At 35.6% G+C, this 20486-nt stretch overlaps 1 protein-coding gene across 4 annotated transcripts in view; it reads right to left on the reverse strand.

Moving 5' to 3' along the window:
* The window catches only part of SCLT1 (sodium channel and clathrin linker 1), a 194604-nt gene that overhangs the window by 58416 nt on the left and 115702 nt on the right, over positions 1-20486 (reverse strand). For 3 of the 4 annotated variants that reach the window (XM_079153686.1, XM_079153683.1, XM_079153684.1), the window contains 5 exons: positions 18060-18237; positions 11905-12003; positions 6807-6878; positions 3184-3258; positions 1381-1526 (listed from right to left, as the gene is read on the reverse strand). In XM_079153686.1, coding sequence (XP_079009812.1) covers positions 1381-1526; positions 3184-3258; positions 6807-6878; positions 11905-12003; positions 18060-18237 — 570 coding nt within the window. The remainder of the gene's footprint in view (positions 1-1380; positions 1527-3183; positions 3259-6806; positions 6879-11904; positions 12004-18059; positions 18238-20486) is intronic. The other variant, XM_079153685.1, reaches the window with a different exon arrangement.

Below are 20486 nucleotides of genomic sequence, written 5' to 3' on the forward strand. Positions count from 1 at the left end.
GAAGTCATAGTTGATCCTCAAACCTTACTATTTATATACAAGCTCACATGAAGTGAAGGCATAAGGACATGTCTTAGTTGCTACTCAGCCTTTAGAAAAAAAAGAGGGAACCCGTGCTGGGGTAAGACTCCGTGAAGTGGAGCAGCCTTAAGTTGTTAATCTTCCTTAGGGAGTAAATGAAAACCCCAAGAGAAACAACATTAATATGAAGAATGTGAAAAAGTCTCTGGCTTTTCCTTATATCTCAAGTTCATGATGAATTTACAGTAGAATTAAATCTTACAAATATATGAAATGTGGAAAAATATCCACTTTCTTCTCATTCCTGAGGAAAAATGTGAACATACAACTAAGAAACCTCACAAATGTAAGGAATGTGGGAAAGCCTTCAGTTTTTCCTGGATAGTTGAGGAACATATGCAAATTCACACCTGAGAGACACATTATGAATGAAAGAAATGAGGAATAAGTTTTCTGTAACTGTATCCTGTAGGAAATATGTGCAAATTCACCCTGCAGAAAGACTGAATGTAAGGAACACGAAGAAGACTTCACTGACTTCTTTTTACTTTACGCAGAAAAACACATAATAGAGAGACAATGTGAATGAAAACAAAGGTAGGATATGCAGAAGGTGTCTCCCTTAAGAGACACACAGGGATGTGTGGTGGAGAAACACCTATGAACACATGGTATTGAGAGAAACCTTCACATGTGACCTGTCCTTGAGACATACAAGGATTTCTACTGCAGTACACTGGCTCCTCCTGCATGCTTGCTTTATAAATAATCACATGAGCACATTATCAGAATAGATTACTGAAAATCACATATATATTTATAAGATAAACATACAGAATCTTCTTTTGAAAAAAAAAAAACTTAGGTATTAGTGTATATATATTAAGGAAATAAAATTGTCTTCACTTTAAAAATATCTTTTAAATATACAGAGATTGAAATTTCAGGTAGTTTAAATAAATTTCTACTGTACTTAAGTAACATCCCGGGGAAAAAAGGTAAATTTAGAATGCATATGGCATTTTATAGATTTATCATTTTTATAGATAATCTAATAAATAAACATGATGGTTCATTAAAGAATATGTAATACCACAAGAAATATACTAAATATAAACAATATGAAAGCAGTAATTAGAAACAAACTATTACAATAGCTATATAGTATGAAAAAAATAAAATGGTAAAACACTGTTAAATCTTTTCCTTCTGAGGAAATTCGTTTTGGAAATAATCTTGAAAAAAACCATATTTGGTCCTTTCAACACAAGATATATGAGCTCCCCACCCCACCACACACACAGGTCAGGAATCTCAAAAATCATGGGAATTCTGAAGATGTCATTAAAGAAAACTTACTTAATTTCAAGTTGTTTTAGTCTACTTTCTGCTTTCTTAAGTCTTAGCTGAAGATCGTCTTTTGAACTCTCTGCAATCAGATATCTTTGGTGCATTTCTTCCAGTTTTCTGTAGTCACTTTCATTCCCTCGGCCTTCACGGTAAATCTGCAGAAGAGGCTTGCTTACACACGTATTACCTTACAAAGGAAGCCCTCTTAATAAATGATATAGTTTAGGTACTGAAATCAATGATGACAAAAAGTCACAATCTGTGTTCATCTGTTCCCACTGTAAAGTATTAAAACGCATCAAAGATTAATTCTAATTGCCTCACATTTACAGAATAAAATGCTGAAAACTGAAATATAATCATGTATTTTTAAAAAATTACCCATGCTCATAATACAAAAATGTAAAGCAGCCAGAGCTAAACAAAAACCAAAAAACTATAAATGTCAACTTAGAGATAACCATCGGCAGTTCTTTGATAAACAACCTTCGAGACAATTCTCCAATATTAAAAAATAAAGATATAGGCCACACTGCAGTGAACGGAACTATCTGGCTCTGGGATCTTCCTCTGGCTTACCTAGACGGTGATGTAGCTGGAATGGGAGAACCCCAGCTCAGCTCTCCCAGCACAGGGGCTGAAACACCACAGGGAAAGCAAGGTCTTCAGATGCTAGACTGCTCTCAGGTTCCATAAATGCTACACAGCTACCCTCCAGATCCAGGCTACCTGGACGAGCAACCTGTGTCTTCTCCACTGACAAGACTGCTGTCACCCCCACACTGTAAAAATGTAGAGTACCCACATGTCTGCACTGTGCTACTAGCATAACCACACTTCCATCTCAGCAGGACTGTGACTAGGCAGCTGGTCTGTGGGAAGTGAGAGAGCTGAGCGTGTGCCTTCCTCTGCCTGTTGCCTTTAGCCTTAAGGTTTTCCATTTCCCCGGTGGAGCTATTCCGTAATCCAGGCCAAGTAATGTTTAAAAACTCATCCAAACCCCAATCTGTGGCAGTGGTGGCCAGCTAAAGAGGACCTAACATGACAGATGGAGGCGCAAAAGGATTTACCTCCCAGGAGCATGGTAACCACGAAGGTCTTATTTGGAACACATGTGCACATTTCTTTTCTCACCAAGTTCTGCTTTGTTTTACTACCTGGTGTCATGATTTTGATAACATGGATGTAACACATGATTTTTGTTCATCTAGCTCATCTTTGAAAGTCAAATGCTTACTATCATTTACTATTTTTTAATACTGGGCAAGTTGTCTACCTGCTCTGAAAGTTCCTAATACAGCACCTAACACACAGTATGCAAGTGCTCAAATGTGATCTTTTTCTTTTCCAAAGGCACTTTAAAAGAATGAAATATTCACTGATAAAAAAAAAAAAAAAAGTTATGTAAGAAAGAAAGAAATTTTAAAGTTTATCTTAAGTATCAATTGAGGTATTTTTCCTAATTATTATACTTTTAAAAGGCAAAAGTCATAGCAATGTTACAATTTTCTAGTTAAATATTTTGTTATTTTTGTAGAGAGCTGACATAAAATTTAAAAATGAAACCTATTATTGGGATACAGTTTAAGCAAGGAATATAACTACTTTATTTTAAGGTCAAATAATATGATTGCTCTTGGAAAGAAATGTATGCAGGCAGTATCAGAATTTAAATGTAGACTCTGAGTATATTCCAAGAAAACAAAAACACTCACCAGGAGCATACTTAGAAATACAAGGGTTGCTACAGAACGTGATGAAAGCAGACAGTACAGGTGTCATTTGCTAGGTATATTTCCCTTTTCTTTTTACCTTTTCTAGTTCTTCTTCCACAGCCTTTTTTTCCCTAATGGCCCGTTCAATTTGGCTTTGTTTTTCATCACACTCCTAAAAATTCAAGTTATAGTGTAAATAAATGTGTTTAGCAAAATCTTAAGGAAAATAGGGGAGAATGAAGAAGTAGAATAACTTGCTCATAACAAAAACATCATAGTCACTTTAACGACATAACAAGGCCATAGCGATCAGAAACAAACAAAACTCAATCTGCAAGAGCTACCTATCCCAGGATTTCAGAAGCGGCCTCCCGTGGCAGGCTGCTGAGGACTTCTAATTCAACTGACTAGGTGGGACACAGGTTGGCTGATGGGGAGAGAAAAGTTATCAGGGTCCCTTTCTCAAGATCTTCTTTTATGTACTCTTACTAAACATTCTGGAAAGGGGATATAGAGCTGGATAGTAGCATAATATCCTGGGGGATATCCTGAGGCTCACAAGGTGGCAGGTGAACAAATTCTAAAACAGTTAATTTTTCTTTGCAAAACTTACAAACAGTCATGGAAACACTCAATACATTTTATTAACAGAAACATAAAACATTTTTGGTCAAAAATTTTATGCTCAAAAAATTTTAATCAGTAAACTCAGAAAGCATATCAATCAATAAAATTTGATATTTTGCGATTAAGACTAAAACAAAAAAATATTTCTAATTACTGGTTCTTCACAATTAATTATTTTATGTGTTTATTTATTCTTGAGAATGAGTATAAATTATTTTTTACTATTGTGAATCATGCTTCAGAGGAGCCTGCTTTGTTCACAGTATTCTGCTAAAGATATTTAATTATCATCCTCATAACCTTACATCAAAATTTAATTTTGATGCTTCAAAATTTTAAAATAAGTTTCTAAACTGTGACCCCCCTCCCAAATTTATCACCTTTGGTTATAATGAAGACCTTTACCCTATGTTACAAATCAAATGAAAAATTTAAGTTTAGTATCTTTTATTAAGATAATATGTTTATGCAAAAAAAAGATAATATATTTAGTATATACCAACTGCACCTTTAATGTCCTATATATACTCGTATATACGGAAGTTGTTTATCTATGAAAAGGTAGCTTCATGGTGATACATTTGGGATTTCTTCTATGTTTATTAACTCCTCCCATGTGACTTTTAATATGTGTGTTAGTAACAGAGTCAGATTACACTTCTGGGCCTGGGTAAGAAGACCAGCATGTTATATATAGGTAAGTTACATACACATGGCCATGCAATTCACCATATCACATTGACAGATGATGCTGACTAAAAGAATATTTGATTAGCTTGGCGTAACAATGGCAAAATGAGACAGAAAAGTTGAAGACTTTGTAGAAAATTATCATATTAATTCTATTAAAAACACTATTAACACTAAAGCAAACATTAAAATTTATTGTTAAAAGGTTTTTAGAGTTATTAGTTAATCCCACTGATAAACCTATCTTTGGGGAAAATATGACAAAATGAAGACAGATATTTTTCAAGTACTCATGGAGTACTTCTGAAATCATACCCCAGCATAAAGGAAGTCTCAGCAAATTTTAAGACCGATATCATATAGACCATGGATCTGTGTCCCTCTGTAACCAAATTAAAAATCAAAAATAAAAAGTTTAAATTTCTGTGCATTTATAACTGATCCTCTTCCTCTTTTGCTAGAGATTCAAAGCAGTCTGCTTCATGGCAGAATTAAAACCTTGAGTGTTCTTAAAAAAAACTCTGTCTTGCAGTAGAAGCTGAAGGCTGGTAGGTGTGTTGGTCTCTAGGGAACAGCGTGGCTTGGAATGCACTGCTGCTGGCTTTTTCTTAACCTATTTTAAAAAGGTGCACAATAACCTAAAATATAAGCTTTTTTCTTCCTGCAAGCATGACTTAATTTGGGGTTAGTCAAAGTATGTTGAACTTACTTTTAGACTTAACTATTTTGGTAAAGATGATATAACTGCTTTTTAATAACAGAAAACAATAGCAGGCACCAAGTTGTTATGTCTGAGACTAGAGCCTAGATTTTTCGGAGAAAATATGCTTTTTAAAAGTAAATGAAAATGTCTTCATTTGAACACATTTTATAACATATTTAATATTCAACAGTTTTCGATTAAACAGAACTTTTTTTTTTTTTTTTTTTTTTTTTTTTGCAGTACTGGGGATTGAACCCAGGGCCCTGTGCTTGTAAGGCAAGCATTTTATCAACTGAGCTATCTCCCCAGGCCTAAACAGAACATTTTTTTAACACAGAATCAACATGACATCAGATAATGTCTCATGTTTAGAAAAATCACTTAGCTATGAGAAATAATTGTACCATGAGCATTAGAAACATGTTTAGAAATAAAACTATAATTGTCAATTTTTTTAAACTATAGAGTGAGTTTAATATAACTTTGGTTGTTATCCCAATAGGACTTACTAGTCCTCACTCCTTTGGGAAAACAGAACTAATTTTCTTGCTCTTGCAGTTTACAATCCACTAAATGGTCCTAGATGGGGTAAAGACTGCTATTTCTCGTCTAGAGAAGGGAGTCTTCTGGCAGCTAATCAGCCCATGAAATAGAATGAGCAAAACAACAGGGTGAGGCAAAACTGTGCAACAATGAATGGCACATGACTAATTAGCCATACTGCATCCCATTAATTTTACCCAATGTGCCTATATCACTAAAACAAGTGACATTTAACAAATAAATAAAAAGGAACACTGTTTTTGGTTCTGTACATTCAGGGCCTGTACATAATGTACACTACAGAGTTTGTAGAATGATCCTTCTTTCAGAGGTATTTAAATATCATTCAGTTGATAAATGTTTATTTTAAAATATACTGTGTAAAAACACCATATGAGGCATGGGAGAAATAAAGGAAGGCAGAAGACTTTCTACACTGAGTGCTTCCAATCTAACTGAAGGGATAAGATTCCACGGAGAGAGGAGCAACCAGTGTGTGTGTGTGGGTGTGCACCTGACATCCACTAATGCATCTTCATTAAAAGACAGCTCACTGCTAAGTCTTGTAACAGACGACAAGTGATAACAGGGATTCAGAAAAGATAGGAGTTTGTGAGTTGTAAATATCTTTCCAATTCCTGGTATTGTCTTTATTTTTATTCCCTTACAAGTAAAATTTTAAAATTTCATTTCCACAAATTTTTAAGTTCAATTAATATTTCTAATGCATCTCCAGTCACACAAGCTCTGTCTTCCTCTTCCCTTTTGCCTACTTACTCTTCAGTACCCCTTTCTTTTGGGAACTTCCCTGTCTTGCTTCCCACTGGCATACACATACTCTCTCTCCCCGTTTTCCCTGGTTTCCCAGATGAACCTGGCACAGGAGAGCAGTTGCAGCTGGGTGCTCAATGGCACTGACTGTTCTGTCAAAGGCAAGAGATTATCAAGTAAGTGTGTCGAATGCCACCTATCATTCCTGCTAGACCAAGGCACAGGACTGCAGAAAACACGTCTACCTGGATTTTCACTTGGTGCCTGGAACCCAGCGTAGGTCATGGTTCAGAAAATGTATTTTGAATGAATAAATGTCCAATAACATCTATACTCGCTTTTAAGCAATATTTGAAAGAAAATTTCAGTATAGTCTTCTCACGTACCATTTGAAGGGCTGAAAGTTCTTCCGTTAATCGAGAAATCTGTATGTGATATTGCTTTTTTGTGTTTTCAACCTGTAAATTAAGACATTACAAATTATTTAGGTAAAAAGTAAAAATGACCAGTATCTGATATACATTTAGGACAATTAATTTTTTCTGGTACGATGGATGGAACCCAGGGCTTTACTCATGTGAGGCATATGTTCTACCATTGAGCTACATTCCCAAGCCCTTAGGGTAACACTTTTTATAAAAAAAAAATTCTAACTTTTAGGGCATAAAAGACACATAAACACTTTAAGAGCCCAGAATTTGTCATGAGAATGGAAGAAACAGGATGATAGCTCTAGAAGGACACTGAGTTTTGTTTATGTAGCTTCTTTCTAGCAATATTTTACAGTTATTAGAAATAAAAACTGGAAACACTTTATGAAACAATTATTCAATCATTTAAAACAATAATTAAAATCATACCAATTAGTATAAATAATGTATTTTTGTGAAAAATAAGTATATTCTCCAAAACTAAATATCTTTGAGAAAAGTGGCGTTATTTTACATCTCTGTGAGTCTCCCTCATTCTGGTGGAATAGAAGCCAGCTGATTCTCGGGTCTGTTTCTGTATGCAACCTGCTGTGTTGCTGCCGATCAGGCGGCCTCTGGAAAACGATGCTGCACGCCTGTGAGAGCACAGGTGTGAAGAGAGCAACGGTGTGCTGCCGTCACTCTGAAAGTAGGTCTGACCACGGGAGTCTTGACAGTGCTCTCAAGAGCCAGTGCCCGGGCAGGGTGAGAGGAAACAGCACTGAAAATGCCACCAACAACCTCGAAGGCACTCGTATTTCACAGACAGAACACTACGCTGAACACTACGCTGCACACACAATCAACATCCTAGAGCAAGTAAATGGTTTTTTAAAGGAAATCTGCATTTGAATTAACACTGAAATATCTTTGGAAACAGTACAACTTATGTGCACGAAGTATTTTGAAGAATTAGTCACATCTTGTCAGGATGCTTCCTATGACAATAATTTTTTCTAACAGCTGTTCGTGCTTTTCAAAAGGAGTGTGAAGAATACTGACGGCAATGGTATATTGTCAAGAAAACCTCCATGATCCAAAAGTCTTTGGGAATTTTCTAGAGAGTTATTAAATGAACTATTTAAAAAATATAATGAAAATTTTCTTTGGACCATTTAGAAAAATGCCATGTACTTTATTTGGTTTATTAATATGAGCTATATTTTTGAAGATCTGTCAACATTATATGTGGCTCTATTTTAGGTTATAATTGATGTTGACTTCCCTTATAAATTAAGGATTAGGTCATCGAGGATCAATGTATTCTGTTCATGGGTCAGTAATAATAAGAGTTTAGCATTTTGAGGATTATGTTTTAGGTACTATTCAGATGCTTTATGTATATTATCTCAATAATTCTAACAACAGGCACATGAATAGTTATTATCTCCATTTCAGATCGGGAAGACTGAGTGTTATGGTTGGGATCTGAACGCCTCCCAAAGGCCTGCATGGTAGGGGTGTGGTCCCCCCTAAGGCACTGCTGGGAGGTGGTAGAACCTTTCAGAGGTGGGGGTGTAGTGGGAGGCCTTGAGGTCACTGGGATGTGCCCTAGAAGGGGATACCAGGTCCCCAGTCCCTTCTTATTCCTCTTATTCACTTCCCAACCACAGGGTGAGTGCAGTTTTTTTTAACCATTATTTTTATTGGTGCACTGTGATTGTACATGTGGTGGGATTTACTGTTACATATTCATACATGCACACAATGAAGCAATCTAATTTGGTCAGTATCATTCCCCAGCAGTCCCTGTTCCCCGTCTTCTTCCCTCCCCCTGCTCCCTTTCCTTTACTCTGCTGGCCTCCCTTAGATTTGCACGAAGGGAAGTGCTTCTGATCTCCCAATCCACTCCTGCCATGATCTGCTGACTCATTATAATCCTAACTAAAAGTGATGAGGCCAAATGATCACAGACTGGAATTTCTGAAACCATCAGCCAAAATGAACCTTTTCTCCTTACAAAGTAGAAATGGAAAAGCTGACTAACAGACTGAGGCGAAAAGAAATTAAGTCATGAATGTTCCCATAATACAAACATTTTGATCCTGATAAGCAGGGTCATGTCTATCACTCACATAACTTCTAAAAAGTGTTAATATTAAGTGTCTAAAATGGACATAGCTAACTTAGGGTTTATGACAATAGCAGGGTATATTCTGAAATACTTTTACACCAATGCTGGCAAATCCAGATAAATTCAGCTGTTCATACTTTTAGAAAAGACTGTGTAGAACTAGTAACCCTGATGACATATCACCACTACTCTATGCTCCAAAGTTCACAGGGAATTTTCTAGTACTAGTATCTGATGAAACAAAATGTAAACCCTTGGTATAGGAACAAATATACACGTCTGTGAGGGATTTGCTGTACTTGGGGCTCTGAATTCCACACAGGGACAAACATCTCCTCTCATTCCAACCTTATTTAAGTAAATGTTTCCTTCTATAATTTTGTGAATAGTAAGTATGCTTATCAACCAAACAGTAAGACAAATTAACAGGAAATAGGAATAGAAATTGCCAATGAATGTGCTACCCATGATTTAAAATCAAAAGCAAACAATGTTTAGCTGGGCACAGTGGCAAACACTTGTAATCCCAGCAACTCAGGAGGCTGGAGCAGGAGGAACACAAGTTCAAAGCCAGCCTCAGCAAGGCCCTAAAAAATGAACTTTGCTATTTTTTTTGTTCAAATTTATGGCCAGAATAGAAGTATGCAAAAATGTATACTTTATATTTATTTTAATCAATAAAAATAAACACCTATAAGTTAATTCTCAAACAGGTTAACTCTACATATTTGGAGAGCATGTAAAATTTTAATAAGTAGGTAAATTATTGCAAACAAATGCAAAACTTCAAAGAAAAACTTTTCAATATATTTTAAAGTACAAATAGTGTAAGCAATGTATATGTTATATGTACTATATTCTATGAGATATAGCATATAAAATATGTATTTTGTTTATAAAATATCTACTCTTTGAAATTTCAAACACTAGAGAAATAAAAAATGTTAAAATGAAAGGTGTCTTATTCTACCTCTCAGGTTTATTATTCACAGGTGGAGATATATAAGTAAATTTTAAATATATGTATTAAAATATACATTAAAACATTTTAATATTAAAACACTTTAGCATATGTATCTTAACAAATATTTTAAAGTATTATAGCTATAAACAACAGAGGGGTTCACACACATATTACAGATTTCTCCATTTCAATCCCCAGTACTGCATGCATCCCTCCCTCCTGCTTCTCTCTGATCCCCTTCCTCTATTCTATTGGTCTTCCTGCTATTTGTCTATTTCTTTGATTTAAACATTATAGTTATATACACATTAGGGTGCACTGCAGTTTATTCATACATGTACCTAGTAGGATTTCGCTGACTTCATTCCCCAGTTCTTTGCCTGTTCCCTTCTCTCCTCCCTTTCCCTTGGTTCCCTACTTCTACTCTACTGATCTCTCTTTTATATTATTGTACATATTCTTATTCCACATATACCATGATTTTGGATTAAATGAAAATTCAAAGGAAAAATTCTAAATATATTGATTATTATTATTTTGAATACTGGGATTTTAATCTTAATTTTCTTTTATATACTCTTACATATCTTCCATTTCTTTTAACCACATGCCTGTATTATTTCTAATAATAATTTTTAAGTTTATATATATATATGTATATAAAAACCCTCATACTGGCAGCGGTGTGGAATGCAGAGGAGGCAGGGACCCAGAAAAATGCTTGGTACATAGAAGTACTCATTAGATACTTCCTGAGTGAATGACCAGAGCAGTATTTAGGGGCTGGGTGTAAGGAAATCCACAGGAGCACAGGAGAAAGGAAAGCCCCAAGAGGAAGAGAGTGAGTCCAGTTTTCACCCTGAGCTTCCCATGCCTGCAGGGCTACGAGATGGGGAGATGACAGGAGGCATGGGAGGCAGTTAATGCTCACATTTGTGAGGTGTTTGGAGTTAACACAGAGATCAAATCGTCTTGAAAAACTCCCCAGAGACTAGCTAAAGGTTAATGCAAAACACAACCTCCACCAACCTTAAAATCAAAGTGAATATATTTTAGGTTTAGAAAATACAATTGGAATGCTAATACCATGATAGAATACTTTGATAAAATACTTTTACCATAAAATACATACAATGTGTTAATTACCTATTTTAAAAATAAATCTTCAAGAAAATATTAGGCTGTGGCCCAGAGTTACAGTATCTGAACTTCATAAAGAGAGAATGGTTCTAGTAAGAGATTAGATTAAAAAGCCCAGGCATTAGTTGGGACTCTGCCTCAAAATGTAATTTTTATATTTGGAACTGGCAAGTTTTAGTCACAGAGTGACAAAGGAGTCGTGTATTGCTTAAGAACAGGGTTTGTTCTGAGCAGTATATTGTCATTTAACACAAACCTAGAAGGTACAGCTCACACACACACTTGGCCGGATGGCATGGCCTACTGCTCACAGGCAACAGACCTTAACGGTATGTCACTGTACGGGGAACTGGAGGGACAACAGTGGGTATTTGTGTATCTGAACATACTTCAACCAGAACAGGAACAGTAAAATCATGAGGTGACAGGAATTTTTCAGTGCATTATAACCTTAAGGAACCACTGTCATATACACAGTCTGCTGCTGACCAAAATGTTGTCACGTGACAGGACTGTAATAGATTCCCAAGAAATACTTTTGTAGGAAGAAGCATTATAGGGTGGCTTTGTAAGAATGCAAACTTTACCACTTAGTTGCCTGGGAGAAAGTAAATATCTTAATTTTTTTAAACTGACAAGGCTATTAAAAACCAAATGGTAGAGAAGTAATGTTAAAGAAAAGGAACATTTGTTCTTAACCATTTGTATTAATAATTTCATACACAGTCTTTATGAACATGTACACAGAATTTTTAAATCCTGAAGTCTCTAGGTAATACTTAGTTTATAGCTGGGACTTAGATTTGAAATTTTAAATATAATTAAAAACGCCTTACTTCTTTCTTGGTTCTTAAGGAGGTATTTTGAATAAGCTGAGAAACTGCTTCACTCATTTTCTTTTTATCTTCTTCATTTTGTTTCTTTTCAAGCAGAGCCTTCAAAACAAACCAATCATTTTATGTTACAGATCACATAATTATTAGTAAAGAGAAGAGATTAGAAACCTACCCAGTGATCACTCTCTTCACAGTAAGGTCGCATTCTGAATTTCAGGGACATCTCCACCCATCGTTGCCTGGGCCATGAATGAGCACTTTTCCAAACCTCATCCACTCTTGTCCTAATTAAAAACTCACTCTCTGACATTTATTTCGGCCAGTGTTTCCATCATTCTTCCAATCTCTATGGAGGGAAATCTTAGAGATTTCTGAATTTTTTTTCTCTTCCAAGTGCCCATACAAATTAAGTCATCCTATCTAGATATCATAGTCTTGAAAAAGTCTTTTGGATTTCTTCCTCTTCACATTATTTGATATTATTACATTAAGTCCTTCAATGCCTCACACCTGGATCACATTTCGTCCCTTTGATGCGTTTTTATCATTACCAATCATCTCCATCTCCCACTAAAAAACACTGTCAAAATTCTAGCTGTTTTTCAGTCACACTCCATTTCTCTGCTTTCCTGTGGGCAAAACTCTACAACTTGCTCACCTCCAACATTTCCTCCCACTGTCCTTTACACTCTCTCCAATCCAGTTTCGTCACCGTGACCTGACCTTTCCATGGCACCCGGGCGGCTGACCACGTTCTTCTTGCTTTACTCTCTGGACCTGGCTTTCAGAGCACCCAGTGCTGGTGCTTCCTCTACCTCTCTGATTGTGCCTTTTCGGTCTCTTCTTCTGGATTTTTTAACACTGACCCACCCAAAGCTCAGTTCTTATTCCTTTTCTCTACGTCCTTTCCTTAGGGATCTAATAAAATCTTCTGATTATTAAATACTTACATGCTGACAATGTCTAAATTTACATTTCTAACTCAAACATCTTTCTGAGCTGGGAATTCCTCCAATTAGATCAGATTGGATCAATCTCTCTCTCTCCTTTTAAAAATTCTTCTTCTTCTCCTCCTTCTCCTCCTCCCCCTCCCCTCTCCCCCCTCTTTATGGTACAGGATGGAATCTAGGACCTCGCTCCAGGCAACTGCCATGCCACTGAGCTATATGCCCCAGTCCCACATTGAATCTCTTTTCTCATCAACACATAGTAAGTGACCCTGTATTCTAACCTCACCATCTTCAAAATGTACCCTAAACATTCTCACAGATTTCCTCCAGCTTAAAGAGTAAGCCAGGGGGACGTCCTAGCTGTCATGACGTAACAGTCCCCGGGAGGAGATGGGATGAAGAAGGGGAATGATGCCAGGCTCTGCTGCCTGCCTGTTTGTGCAGTTAGTCAACCCACCTTGTCACAGTGTCCCTGCAAAAACTTAAACTGAGCAGCAAATATACCACTTATAGTAATTATTCTTGAGAGAAAAGTAATAGATGAGTGACTAGGGTACTTATATTTTCAATTCATTGTGAGAATGGCATAAATTTTACTACAAGAATTATTCTACCACATATGGATTTCCAGTTTTCCGTAGGTGGCAGAGTAACTTTTGTAGTAACCCCTATTTCTCAGCCTGCATAAAACTCAGATCAAAATAGATCAAGGACCTAGGTATTAGACCAGAAACTCTGCACATACTAGAAGAAAAGATAGGCCCAACACTCTAACAAGTCAGCACAGGAACCGACATCCTTAATAAAACCCCTAAAGTGCAAGAAGTAAAATTAAGAATCAATAAATGGGATGTCATCAAACTAAAAAGCTTCTTCTCAGTAAAGGAAATGATAATGTGAAAAGAGAACCTACAGAATGGGAGAAAAGCTTTACCACATGCACCTCAGGAGAGCACTAATCTCCAGGACACATAAAGAACTCAAAAAACTTAACAGTAAAAACAAAATAATCCAATCGATAAGTGGGCAAAGGAACTGAATAGACATTTCACAGAAGAAGAAACATGAATGGTCAACAAAATATGAAAAAATGTTCAACATCTCAAGCAATTAGAGAAATGCAAATTAAAACTACTGAGATTCCATTTCACTCCAGTTGGAAAAGCAATTATCAAGAGTATAGGCAACAATAAATATTGGCAAGGATGTAAGGAAAAAGGTACACTTATATTTTGTTGGTGGGACTGCAAATTGGTACAACTACTCTGGAAAACAGAATGGAGATTCCTCAGCAAACTTGGAATGGAACCACCATTTGACCCAGCTATCCCACTCCTCAGTATATACCCAAAGGACTTAAAATCAGCACACTACAGTGATGTAGCCAAACCAATACTTAAAGCAGCTCCATTCACAATAGCTAAGCTATGGAACCAACCTAGGTGCTCTTCAATAAATGAATAAATAAAGAAAATGTGAGATTATATATATACACATATATATATATATACATACATACATACAATGGAGTATTACTTAGTCATAAAGAATAACTTTATGATGTTTTCTAGCAAATGGATAGATCTGAGGACTATCGTGCTAAGTGAAATAAACCAGTCTGCAATAAAACAAAGGATCAAATGTCTTCTCTGATAGGTGGAAGTTAACCCACAATAAGCAGGGGAAGAGAGGGGAAGAATAAAATTGCAGAAGATTAGACAATGGGGAATGGAGGGAAGGAGGGGGGTAAACAAAGGAAAGACAGTGCAATGAATCTCACATAGTTTTCCCATGTACATATATGAAAACAACACAGTGAATCTCACCACCATGCACACCTAAAAGAGCAGGATTCTAACTAGAACAAGATATATTCCATGGTTGTATAATTATGTCAAAATAAATTCTGCTGTAAACTAAAAAGAATCAATTAAAACAATAAAAATTTTAAAAAATGTAAAAAACGTTACTCAGCTAAATGTTCAACTGAACAAAGTATCTACAAAATTGATAAGCAGTATAAAAATATATTCATAAAAGTATTCTCTAGAACAGGGCTGTCCTTCTACCTGGAAGAATGTGCTGCATTTCAAATCATCAATGTTCAAAAGGAGCTGTCCTAGGAGGAGGACACGGGGACACATGTGCTGTACAGTGACGGGCGGGTACTGCACTGCTGTCTGACTTGCTAATGTGCTGCTACTTATGGATATTTGTGACAAGTTGTGACCCACGCTTCCACATTCCAGAGAAAATATGAAAGAAGACATTTACTCTGAACGCTGGAGGAAAGTGAACATGTTATATTTGAAGAATGTTTAGCAGTGGATAAAATGATTATCAGATATTAAGGACAATTCACTAAAACAATCCATTAAGAGGCAAGACCATAAGATTTGGTTGTCAATTCTATGGGGAATATTGGGATATTGTTATAACTGTGACTTATATTGTGGAAAAAGTGCTTCAGAAGCACCCGATGATGACCTTTTGCTTTGGAATCAGGTAGTTCTATAAATGCCTGAGGTGGTAGAGAATCCACAAATATACTCTGCTTTTTTTCAGTGATCTATTCACTGGTTATGATCGCTTGGTACACCTTAAATTACAGACACATAAGGGAAAACATAAAAAAGTGTCCTATGAAACCAAGAACGCTAATGAAAAAATAAGCAAGAGGGTTGTATGATACAAATGATGAAATTCTCATTGTATAAAATGGTTACATAACAAATGTGCCATTTCTGGAACAAACTACAATATAATAGAACCACCTGCAAAGTTTAATGAAGGAAAAAATTCAGAGCAGAACCAGTGTGCCTCAAGGAAAGGCAAGGGGACCTGCTTCAATTTCAGTGGTGTGGATACACACGATTGGTTGGCTGCCAAGCATCTCACTTTTGTTAGAGGTAAAAAATGATTTTGGCCTTTGTTCATTTAGATAATTGATAAAAGCATGGTTTACTCACAAATCTGGGAACAAAAACAAGAAAGAGCTCATAAATTTGCTGTACTTCAAAAGAGACATTTGCTTAGCGTACCTAAAATGATGTAATGAGAAACCTTCACAAGGAAGTATAATATTCTCAGACCTACTACTGTCCAAAATGATGTAGGATTTGATGTGAGAAGCCAAGTCATTCTCAAATGGCAAGAACATTGATGACATCAAAACAAGTCATCTTATGTGAAACTGACAACATACTGTCAAGTACATAATGTAACCCTTTGAAGAGTTTTGCTCCTTTCCAACACAATGAATTGATGACTAGATCACGAGAGCCACTTCTTTGTATATTGTATAATTAGGGCCCATTGCCCTAATTATACGACAGTTTATAGATATGTAAAAGATATTACATTGTCCCAGTGTCCTATTTACAGGACAATTTTTATTTTCATTCTTAATGAAATAAAGAATATATAAGCTCTAGATTATGATTTCCAATCTGTTTTAATGGACCTGTGTCAATTTTGTCAAAATAGTCACAGAATTGAAAACTTTGGACTTAGTGGGTTAAGAGGATGTCAAACAAGTAACTGAAGATGGGACCCTCCAGCAGTTAAGCGAGGAGTCAGATGGGAGCTTGAATCTCTACCAACAGGCAGCCTCCCTGAGAATCTACTGACTTAGGACTTACATGATAAGACCTTGTGGGAAAGGCAATCAGTGTCCTCACAACCTTTTCTGTCCACTGTACCCTACGTACGATCTTCATTTTTTTGACCTGATGGTAATTCAAAGTACTCACACAATTAGGTTTCAGAGGATAGAGGTAAACAATTTTGTCCTGTCCTTAATTTTTCTAGTTAACTTGGATGATTAAAACAATATCCAAACATATCGTATCTATTGTGTGCTCTTTGTGCACAGTGCTGGGAACGGAAACTGGGGCCTTGCCCAGGCTAGGAAAGCACTCTACCACACTGAGATCCCCCGCCCTGCTGTGTTCGTTTTAACTGGACTAAGAGACAGGACTCAGATCACATAGGGGAATACCAGCTGAAAGGCAAGTTAAGCTCTTCAGTATTTAGCTTGTTCTGTTTTTAGTAGCTCTTGGAAAATTCTCCATTTTGTAAAAAAGGAAATAATCCATTTCCTTTACACCCCTCACATTTCCTAGAACATTCTGCATATATTAGGTATTCAATAAATGCTGGTAAATAAACTAGTGATAATTTGGGCTCTACATAAAAGGACAGTGACATTCAAATATCTGTACCATTCATATAGAAGCAGTACAAGACAAAAAACATGGTATATGATGGCACAGAAATCACAATGTTTAGAAGGTTATAAAAAGGAAGAGTGACATAAAGGATCTAGTTAATAATCTTCAAAGTAAAAATTAATTCTGCCAATTAGACTTCTGTTCTATTAGAGTCACTATGTAGGAGATGAAGAGGAAAGAGGATGAATAAGATTGAGCTGATCCAACTGAAGAAAATATAGGGTATACAGTGGCAAAATACTGGAAGAGATTTTTAAGAAGTGTGACTACAGGACAGGAAGATCAGTTACACAGGGAAGTCTGATACTTAAATATTAGCTTTTGGAAAGGATTAACATTTTAGCATATTTCATGGTTGTGGTTTGGATATGAGGTGTCCCTCAAAGTTCATGTGTGAAACAATGCAAGAAGGTTTGGAGGAGAAATGATTGGGTTGTACCTTAACCTAATCAGTGGATTAATCCCTGATGGGATTAACTGAGTGGCAACTGGAGGCAGGTAGGGTGTGGCTGAAGGAGGTGGTTCTTTGGGGGCGAGGCTAGGGGGTATATATTTTGTATCTGGAGAGTGGAGTCTCTGCTCTGCTTCCTGATCATCGTGGGGGTCACTTCCCTCAACTATACTCTTCACCATGATGTTCTGCCTCACCTCAAGCGCCCAGGAATGGAGCCGGCCTTCTGTGGACTAAGACCTCTGAAACCACGAGCCCTCAAATAAACTCTTTCACCTTTACTGTTGCTCTGGTTGAGTCTTTTGGTCACAGTGGTGAAAAAGCTGACTAAAACATTCATGATATTAAGTCTTACCATTAAAAAACAGAGCATGTCTGTTTACAGAGTGCAGAACAGTGTCATGTTCCTGCCTTTGTGCTGCGGCTAATGATTCACTTACCATTAGGCCACAGGGGACTGTCTGGCATTTTATTATTTATAAATATGTTTATGAGTTTTATTTTGTTTTTGAGTTTTCTTACCTGACTTTTTTGAAGGTTAGCCTCTTCTAGGAGTTGCATGCTATCTCTGGCTCTTAGAATAGCCTCATATTTCTCATTTTCTAATTTATTGCATATTGCTTGTAGGTCTCTGGTTTGTTTTTCCTGATGTGTTTTTTCTGTTCTTAACTGGTTGGCTTCTTGGATTGCAACACATAATCTAGAAATTAATAATCACATTATGAAAATTAAATATTTTTAAAGAAGGAGGGAAATGAGATTTAATGAGGATATATTACAAGAAAGGTATTATGCTATAACTTTCATATGTATTTTCTCATTTGATCCTTCCCACAATTCTGTAGTGGGTTTTATTTTCTCCATTTTAAAGAACAACAAATGCACCCAGAGAGGTTTAGCTCTTTGAGGTCATATGGCTAAAGAGCACAGGGGTGAGACAGCCTAGATATTCTCTAATTATGTTATGGTATCACACTGTATGATGTGACAATAGTATGACACAAATCTTTAAAGACTGCTTTGTCCTTTATATTTATATGGTCTTCCTCATTTCTTTTTTTTGCATGGCTCTCTTTTCCTGACTTCTACTCAGGTAAGCCTGTTAACTTATTAATGAATACCTTTGAATATTTTTCTCCATGTTCCTATAATTATATATATACATATATACACATAGCATATACACATCTATAGGCTTCTGCACATATTTCCTGTTACAAAAATTAAAATCATAATATTAAGCTGTTTTCTGTACTTTTCTCATTCAATATATGAGAAAATTCCATTAAACAATACATCCAAAGCTCTTTCTCTTCCTAGTCTGATGGATATAAGCTGTTCATTTCTATTTTCCTGACTACTGGGGAGTTTAAACATTTTTTCTTATTGTTTTATAAGCCATATATATTTTTTTCTTTGAATTCCTTTTTCACCTTATCCATCTATTTTTTTCTGATAGCTGTTTACTCATCCTTTATAAGAACCCTGAATAATACAGTTGTTAATCCTCAGTATGTGCTTTATGCTGCAAATGTTTTCCAAATCTACTTTATTGTTGTCTATTGACTGTGTTTAAGGAATCTTTAACTGAAAAAGTTTTTTATTTGTTCTTTTTAGTTATGTATGACAGTAGAATCTATTTTGATATCTTTATACAAACATGGAATATCTTAATCTAATTAGGCAGGGATCCTAATGCTGAGATTCACTGAACACAAGACAATTTGATGATTTTTTTTTCCTTTTGAGATTTCAACTTTTACACAGATAGTCTTCCTCTGCCATACCTATTCATTACCAAGAAACTTATTTTTCATCATAATATCTGAGGTGCTATAAGGCTTTTAAAAACTATCTCAATATATTTTCCTTGATAAAAATAAAATTAAAAAATGAATATAACTAGTTCACAACTAGAACATTTTAAGACATACATTAACATACATACAAAAATGCCCTATAGAGAAATGATATGAAAGCTAACATAATTTCATCTAGTCAATAGAAATATTTTTAAATATTTTTAGATTAATTTATAAACATTTAATAATAAGCCACTTAACGGAGTATATAGAAACCAGACAAGTCTTTCCTAGAGAGACCTGCCATTCCCTGAATCCCTTTGTCATCTAAAGCAGGGTGGGGTTTTCGGGGTAGATCTTTAGAAGAAGAAAGGAAATAACATGCTTTTAAAACATTTATGGCATCTGAAAGGATCGTAAACAATTTTAAAACTCCAAATAATAAATACTTAATGATACTAAAATGTCTTTGACTTTATAAAATAGCAATAATTTAATAACACTAAAAGAAGATCAGTATAAAAATACTCAAGGAAGAGTACCTGAAATATGAAAACTGAACTTTACATGAAGTATTCTTAGATTTGATTTTTTCTTTCTTTTAATATGCAGTGATCTCTTCTTAGAGAGTTTTTTAGTTATAATATTAAAGTTTTACACCAAAAACAACAATAAAAAAATGCCCAAAGATAACTTAAAGCATTGTTGAATAAATAAACCTGGTTATGATTCAATACTAACAGAACCAACAGGAAGTGAAGTTCCTCATTCAGAGGCAACAGTCTGTCAGGTCACGATTTCACTGTTTCTAGTCATTAGCATAGAATAGCACAGAATGCTGCTAAAATAAAAGAAATAAAAATATTCGAACACAGTGGTTTTCTGAGGTTAACTCGAAGAAATTCAGGAAAGCAATAAAATAATCAAGTGCTGTAAAGTTGAAAAAAACGAAAAACCATAAACCAAAATCCCTAATACTTAACAATTACAAATCCTTTCATTAGTCTCAAGTAAGCAGTTAAAATCAATTAGTTCTCAACCTGCTGTAAGCAAAGTAATTCTTTTATTAACATCTGGAGAAGAGAAATTCAAATACACATATTCTGGACATACAATAAATTAATTATGGATCTATGACTAGAACTAA

This window comes from Sciurus vulgaris (assembly GCF_902686455.1).
Source record: "Sciurus vulgaris genome assembly, chromosome: 9".
Lineage (NCBI taxonomy): Eukaryota > Metazoa > Chordata > Mammalia > Rodentia > Sciuridae > Sciurus > Sciurus vulgaris.